The following is an 8,530-nucleotide window of genomic DNA, read 5'->3' as shown; positions in this document are numbered from 1 at the left end:
GGCACTTCCGGTACCTGCGCAAAGCAGTCGATTGAGGGGTGAGTTGGGACCGTGCCGGTGGGCGATGGCGGGCAAGAAGTCAGCCAAAGAAAAGAGGTCGGGCAAGGACAAGAAACGGAAGCGGAGCCACGGCGAGGAGAATCACGGCGAAAGGAAACGTCTGAACTCGGACTCGAGCGTCGTCGAGGTGAAGGCGGTGCCGCGGAACAGCCGTTTCTAACTCGCGAGGAAGAAGCCGGAGGTCCGGGAGCACTGGTGTCCATCCCCTGTTCTGGAGCGAGGAACACACGTTATCGCTCCCTTACACTCTTAGTAGCTATCCCCTGCGCCCTGCTACCTCCTGGATCTAACCCCTTACACCTGGTTATCGTCCATTGTAATCCTCTAACTTCTTGCATCCAAGTGTCGCTCCTGTAATCGAGCACTGAACCTTGACATCCAGCTACATGCTTCATTAATCCAATATCGACCCCTTACACCTGAGTACATGTCCCCTTACATCCCACCACTTGTCCTCTATAACCAGTCTCTATCCTAGAACAGACCTCTTTCACTCACTAGCCTTCCACCTGTAACCCAGTAGGATGCCTTTTGAAAACGATGAGAGGCCTTTGGAACTCAGCCGGTCAGGTGGCACCCACGGAGCATTTCAGGACGGCATCCTTTACCAAGACCATTTATTACCATAAGTATTCACTAACTGACTGAGTTCCTCCAGCCTCTCATTGTTTGCTTTAGATTCCAGCATTTGGAATTCTGTGTTTCATTACATGACCCTTGTATCACAGTGCTGACTCCTTAAACCTGATGCCTTCCATCTGCCCCATATACCCTGATATTATTTCTCGGCTTGTGGACATTTGTGTCTTCAGCTGGGTTCCTAACCCTTGTATTCTGGAACAGATCCCTTGCATCCAGGCATCTTTCACTAACCAAATGATGTTTCATGTAATGCATTATTGAGCCTCTACCTGCAACGAACCTGACCCTGTAATGTAGTACATTCTGGTTCTAAGCCTTAGAAGCAAATCATAAAATGTTGTAGACACTGAGGTTGAAGTAAAAGCACAAAATGCTGGAGAAGCTCAGCTGATCAAATAATGCCCTTTATGTAGCAAAGGCAAATATACAAAACTGACGTTTCAGGCTTGTGCCCTTCAAATTATGAGAAAATGCTGGTAAGCGTCCAAAAAAAAAGGGTAGGACACGGGTAAGGGGGTGGATGGCATGGAAAAAGGAGGAAGGAAACAGCAGCAATGTGGGGAGAGGGGATTGTAGGGTTGTGTGGGTGAAAGAACTGGAAGGACAGGAAAGGGGTGAGGGGGAAGAAAAGGCAAGCAGATTTAATGGAAAGCAGTAAAGTTAATGTTCATGCCATGTGGTTGGAGGGTGCCCAGTCAGAAAGAGGGTCATGGAAGGGGGCCTGGAGGTGACAGAAAAAGAGTTTGGCATCGTGGCGAGTGCGGAACTCATTGAGGACTGGGTGGAGGGGAATGAAGATGAGGCCTCTAGAAAGAACAAAGTGTTCCATCTCAGAGAGGGGAAGGTCAGAGGGATAGTAAAAACCAAGCAAGGTTAGAATGGTGATTGATGTTGTGGAGGGTGTTGGGGGAGGGGAGGAGGAAGGCTGAGGAGGTCCGAGGATGGAGGAAGTTAGAGGGAGTAGGAGGAGGGGGGGTTGGGGAGGTGAGCGTGGCGGGGGAGGGGGTAGGGGAGGTCAGGAGGATAGAGGAGGTTAGGGGAGGGTTTGGTGGGGGAAGAGAGGAGGTCGATGGGTGTCTCCGCCGCATCTGTTCCCAAGATGAGGTCTTCCAGTTTTATCCTCCATCATGTCTGTTCCAGTCCAGAGCTTCTGAAATGTCTGCCTTCTTCCATAAATGTGGCTTCCCCTTCACCACTATCAACTCACCTTCACCCGCCTTTCCTCCGTTTCCCACTCATCTGTCCTGGCCCCCTCTGCCCCTAGATGCAACAAAGAATCCCCCTCATCCTCACCTACCTGCCTCCACATCCAACATATCATCCTCCAGAATTTCCAGCGCTTACTACAGGATCCAACCACCAGATGCATTTTTCTCTCCCCCTCGGCCTTCTGCAGTGACCACTCCCTCCATGATTCCCTTGTGCACTCATCCTTTTCCGCCCATCACACCCCTGGCACCTTCCCCTGTGCCCGCAGGAGGTGGAACTCTTGTGGCCACACCTCCTCCCTCACCACGGTCCAGGGCCCCAAATAGGGTCTTTCAAGTGAAGCAACAATTCACTTGTACATCCAGAGGACTTATCTACTGCATCCGATGCACCCTTTGTGGGATTCTCTACATCAGAGAGATCAGTCGCAGACTGGGAGACTGCTTCGCTCAGCACCTCCGCTCCATTAGCAACCACAGCGACCTCCCAGTGGCCAACCATTTTACTTCTGGGTCACACTCCCATGTTTACATCTGTCCGTGGCCTTATGTACTGTCCCATCCTGACCACCTGCAAATTGGAGGAACAACATCTTATTTTCCGGCTGGACACCACATGAACATTGACTTTACTGCTTTTCATTAAATCTCTTTGCCTTTTCTTTCCCCTTCCCTTTTCCTGTCCTTCCAGTTCTTTCACCCACACAGTCCTATCATTTCCCTCTCCTTCCCCCCCCCCCCCATTGCTGCTGTCCCCTCCGTCCTTTCTCCACCTTTCATCTCCTTCCTTGCCACCCACCCCACCCTTTTGTTTGGATGCTTACTGCCATTTTCTCATACTTTGATGAAGGGCACAAGCCTGAAATGTCGGTTATGTATCTTTGCCCTTGCTACAGAAAAGAACACTGTTTGACCTACTGAGCTTTTCCAGCATTTTGTGTTTTCTAATCCTTGGATCTCATTTATCCTGATATTAATCCTTTGGACTCAGGTATTTACTTAGGCAGCTGTATCTTGCTCCAGGATGTGAGCCGTGTGCACTGGATATTCAGTTACTAGCCTCTCCATCAATCCATATGCACTGTCTGCCCCAAATATTATGGTTCTGCCATACAATATTTCCCCCAGTCCCTGAACTTGGGTAAAGGTGCTAGACATTGTGTACATTGTCACTCATTCCTGATACCAGTCCCCCTTAATCCAGGGGTACTTTTGCTGTGATATCTGTGACTCCTGAATAGCTGACTCTTTACATTCAGTCTTCATCCGTGACCCATGTATGGACCCAGCTTTTAATATTGTACTTCATATTTTCTGCACCCAAATCTTAGCATCTTGAGCTGTATATATTAATAAAAGTCTGTGATCTTTTCATACTCCTCTGCACCTAGTGACTCCTAGTGCCAAGTCTCGTGCTCAAGACTTTGTGATTTGTCTCTCGGCACCCATGCTCATGAGGCATGGACTTCTCTACTCCGTACTCCTAATGATCCAGTCCCTCTTGTTTCCTCACCCTTCCCCCATGCCCTCGAAACCCTTTTCAGCCCCATTTATTCAGGCACTAGATACTGTGTCCTGCATGGTCTGTTTGTTCCTTCTCAACTGGGAAATCAACTACATTCCTTAAATTCTGAAAGTTTATTACTATTTTATCCAAAACACTGGCAATAGTGAAAATTTGAAATAATAATGATTCATGCAAATTATTTTTGAGTTTGGTTTTGTTGACTGACAAAGGATCAGAAATTGCCTTTCTTCAGACCCCCAGAAATAAGCTGTTAAATATTTGGGATCTTAGCATCAAAATTGTGGAAAGGAAGAGGTGTCTAACTAATGCACATGTCATTTTGCTTTTGCAGAAAAGACACTTGGTTGCAAGTTTTATCCGTTGATTAGAATTTTCATTTTATACAAGGGAAGAAGCTTGAGTTATGTTTTTTTCCCCCTCAACTTTTTGAAACCATGTATTTGCATTTTTGTTAGATGATTTTTTTGGAAGTAGCTCTTGTTAATTGTGAAGTGAAATTGGAATCTCGCCGAATTGGTTTCATTTATCTCAGGTAGTTTATTTAATAGTTGATGTGGCATTTTGAGAGGTAAATAGTGACCTGGTTTGTTTCTAAAATTGAAATTGCCAAAATAAACTTCATGCTTTCTTTCAGATCTTTGTCTTTATTCTTATTTACTTTCATACATGTAACTTTTTTTAGTGGTAATTTTGTGTGAATGTCATTTTAATTACTTTTGTCTTTAAAGGCAGGAAAAATTGCTTCAGAGAAAGAGACCATCAATGAGCCCAGTGATTTGGAAGAAGGGGGTCTCGATCTCAGTATTGTCTTGAAACCAATCAGTTCATATATCTCTGACAGAAAAGAAATGCTAGAACAGTGCTTTAGAGTGATAGGTGAAAAAAAGCTCCAGAAGATGCTCCCAGATATTTTAAAGGTACTGTACTGAGAAACCATTTGAAAAATATTTTCAGAATACTACACTACAATCTTTATACTTTGCTTTTTTTGTAGAGTCAATAAATAAATGTAAAATGGATTTTTTCAATCACTGTTAATTTTCATTGTTAATTGACATGTTATCATTTTGGTCTTTTTACTTTCTTGACTTTTTATTTTAGAAATGATTTAATCTTTGTAATATTGCAGATAACTCAGCTTGAGTAAATGTTAAAAATTCTGATGAATTTAGAAGAAATTAATTGAAAGTAAATTAAGAAAAAATTAGTTAATCAAGGCATTGAACTAGTTCAGAACCAATAATCTATCAAATATTTATACTCAGTTGATTGCATACGATTTGCATGGCTCATATTCCAAAATGTATTTTAATCACCTATTGCATGAATATTTGCATCGATAATGCAGAGGGCTTAATGCAATCCAATGATCATATTTTGTTTCCAGCAGAGCTGCTCTGTAGAAGAAATTAAGTCACTCTGCTTGGAGCAACTGACACTTTTATCTGATAAGAAACTTCTCCAAATTATTGAGGGTAAGAAATAGTTGGCAAACCTTCAATTACTATTGTAGAAACAAGTAACTGTTGGGTACAAATAATTTGTGTTAAGGATAAAGTGATTTTTATGTGAAGTGTTCTGCATGTACATCTTGCTTTCAAAAATCAGTCTTTCAAAAATATAACTTGTGAATTTCCATTAACATTGAAAACCAATAAAGTTTTGATTTAGAAAGCCTTCTATGTTTATTTCTGAAGATGAGTAGGTCATGGTATTACATTTGTAATGCAAATGTACCAACATCTGTCATTCAGCTCCTTTCAGACTTGTGGCTGTTCATTGTAACGTCTGGTACATATTTACGTGCAAACAGTTGCATGCCCATTGGTATCAGTCAGCTCAATATAATTTGAGGGAAGATTGTACCATACGATCAACTTATTTCTATTCTGTACATTTATGCATGTTAGAGTAAAACAAGTTGTTGCTTTGTAACATAAAATTTTTTGGCTTGTTATATTTTTAACTGGCAAATGCAGTACACATTTAATAACCTTGACAATGAAATTGACAATGAAATTGTTTTTCTTTATAATGCATTATGCAATGTTTGCCTTCGCTGAGTAACCAGTCCATTTCTGTCCATTGTACAAAATCCTTGAAGTATTGTGGATAATAATCAAGCATTTTAAGAAAACTTTTTTAGTCATTGAAAGACAGGGGAGCAGATATATTAACAGATTGTGTAAGCCACAGGAATGTCAAAGCAGGAGATTTGAATTTCTACAATATTGACAGGGATGTCCTTAGTGACAAAGGCTTAGATGGGGCTGAATTTAACTATGACTAAGAGGGTTTCCTGAACCAGCACGTAGATAGTTCAACCTGGGAAGGCTTGTACTGGATCTTATACTGGGAAATGAGCATGAGTCTGGCCAGGGGATCAGCATTCCAATGGGAGAACATTATGGGAATAATGTTTTCAATTCATTAAACCTCAAGATCATTATGAATAAGTGTAGGTCTGGTCCTCATGGGAAAATACTAAATTGAGGGGGGAGGTGTCAAATTATGACATTATTTGGCAGGAGTTTGGAGTTAATTGGCACAATGAAGATCAGGCAAGTCTACAGCTGACATGAAGGATTGGACTGGGCCCTGCAGAAAATTACAGAAACAGGGCAATTGAAACAGGGTCCATGAAATGTCCTTGGTAAGCATGATTAAAGAGAGTCCTGAGACATATTTACGTTAATGAGGATGACTAGTGAAGGGATAGGACCACAAATGAGTGAAGTACCAAATGAGTTCTTTGCATCAATATTCACCAAGGGGAAAGACACAGAGGATTAGTGAGAGAGTATAGTGAGAAGAATGATCATGTGTTTTGAGAGCGAGATGGTGCTGGACACAAGCATTGAGATGGTTAAGTCCTTGAAGGCTGATGGGATATATCTAAGTTTAATTGAAAGAGACAAGTGAAGAGATTGTTTGGGCCTTGATGTAGATCTTTGTATCCTCACTTGAAACAGGTGAGGTCTTGTAGAACTGGAGTGTACACAGTCTTAATCTTTTGTTTAAGAAGGGAAATAAGGATAATCCAGGAAATTATAGGCCCATGAACCTCTCACCAGTGATGGGAAAAGTATTGGAGAAGATAATTAGGGATGGGATTTGTGCATGATTGGAAAGACATAGTTAGCATGGCTTTGTGTGTGGCAGGACATGTCTTACAAATTTAATTGAATTTTTTGACGAGGTGACAAAAGTAGTTGATGAGGGTAGGGCAGTGAATGTTGGGTATGTGGACTTTATTTGACAAGTTTGAGATAGTCAGAAAGGTTCAATGGTGGCTAGAACATTGGCGCCAGAGAGCCATAGTGGATAACTGTCTGTAAGGATGGAGGCCAGTGACGAGCGGTATGCCTCAGGGATGGTGTTGGGTCTCTTGTTGTTCGTCATTTACATTAATGATTTGGATGATGGGGTGGTAAATTTGGTTAGTAAATATGCGGACAATTGAAAAATAGGGGGAGTTGTGGATAGTGAGGATGGTTTTTGGGGACTGCTTAGAAGAGTGGGCTGAAAGGTGGCAGTTGGAGTTTAATGTAGATCAGTGTGAAGTGCTTCATTTTGGGAAGCATAATCAAAATAGGACATATACAGTGAAGGGAAGGGCACTGAGAAATGCAGTGGTGTGGTGATAATTGACCAGTCTGCTCCGAGGGCCAAAGAAATTTTCAACCACTGGATTGCTTGTTTCGATTACTACATGGCTCGAAACAACGTGGTCGATGAGGCGATACAGTGTGGCCACCTGAATTCCCTGCTGGGTGAGGTCCCTTTTGCCATAACGCAAGGAGCTACCACTCTGGCTATAGCCCGGGAACGTCTGACTGCTTACTATGCGGCGCCATGGAATGTGGTGCTTGCTCGACACCAGTTGCTGACTGGATGCCAGAAACCTGGGAAAAATGATGCTGCCTCTGCACTAGCCCTCGACTCACTGGCAAATGAATGTGATGTCAGGGCAGTCATTGTGCAACAATACCGCAATGCCTTGAAGCTGGATGCTTTAGTCAACAGAATCGACTCCAGTTACATCCGACAGAGGCTGCTGGAGTCGGAGCTCTTAACCTACAACCGGGCAGTCACTCTAGCCAAAACACTGAGAAGTGCTCTGCGGTCCTGTGAAATGCTAGAAACCAAAGGGGAAACATCCAGGAGTGCTGGAACCCCGAAGGAAAGAAAAGGGCAAACCACTAGCAAATGCTATTTCTGTGATAAAAGCTGGCACCCCAGATAAAAGTGTCCGGCTCTATTTGCTACCTGCAGCTATTGTGGGAAATTTGGCCACTTCGCTAAAGCATGTAAGACAAAAAGTATTCCTGCTGATAAGAAGAGAAGCGTCAAGAAAAGTCATCCTGGCGCTGTGGGAATGGAAGACAACTGTGAAAAGGAGGAATCTTCAGACAAGCCGGCTGAATCGGCTTCAAGTGACGGCGAGTCGAGATCAGCACAAAGTTCCCCTGTGATAGCTCAATTGACTGTAAAGCTTGAGGGATGTTACGGACTGAAACTGTCGACTATGAAGGGGGAGGTGAATGGTGAGACTCTCGATTGCCTGATGGACTCGGGGAGACAACGAGAAGGTTGTCAAAGCCTTAAATTTGTGGAGATATCCAGCGAACCGAAAGATATCGATGGCTTGTAGTGAACTTACAAAAACTCTATGGGACAAGTATAAAGTTACTTTAAATTTGCTGGGATGTTACCTTGCTGATGTTTGGCTTTTTGTAATGCCTGATATCTGTGCTCCTGTGTTACTGGGGTTGGATATTCAATCTCAGATGAAAAGAGTAGTGTTAAATTTCGATGGGCCACGACCCACACTTACCATCCCCCGCTCTAGTTACTGCGGTCTGTCCACATTAAAGATCAAATCTCCCTCCCTTTTCAGTGATTTATCCCCTGAGTGTTGGCCAATTGCCACCAAGACCTGTTCTGACAGCAAAGAGGATCATTAGTTTATCAAAGCTGAGACCCAGAGATTGCTTAAAGAGGGAGTAATTCAACCCAGTTAGAGTCCGTGGCGAGCCCAGGTGATAGTTGTGAAAAATCACACTAAGAAGCGACTGGCTATTGACTACAG

General features: G+C 43.2%; 1 protein-coding gene across 3 annotated transcripts in view; it reads left to right on the top strand.

Annotated features, from left to right (window-relative positions):
- Positions 1-8,530, top strand: part of LOC138758364 (caspase activity and apoptosis inhibitor 1) — a 60,334-nt gene continuing 51,804 nt past the window's right edge. For 2 of the 3 annotated variants that reach the window (XM_069927199.1, XM_069927183.1), the window contains exons 1-3: positions 1-187; positions 4,167-4,355; positions 4,826-4,913. In XM_069927199.1, coding sequence (XP_069783300.1) covers positions 65-187; positions 4,167-4,355; positions 4,826-4,913 — 400 coding nt within the window. In that variant the 5' untranslated portion in view covers positions 1-64. The remainder of the gene's footprint in view (positions 188-4,166; positions 4,356-4,825; positions 4,914-8,530) is intronic. The other variant, XM_069927193.1, reaches the window with a different exon arrangement.

Source organism: Narcine bancroftii, chromosome 1 (genome assembly GCF_036971445.1).
Source record: "Narcine bancroftii isolate sNarBan1 chromosome 1, sNarBan1.hap1, whole genome shotgun sequence".
In the NCBI taxonomy this organism is placed as follows: domain Eukaryota; kingdom Metazoa; phylum Chordata; class Chondrichthyes; order Torpediniformes; family Narcinidae; genus Narcine; species Narcine bancroftii.
The sequence above is the reverse complement of the archived record's forward strand: the minus strand, read 5'-3'. Positions and strand labels throughout refer to the sequence as shown.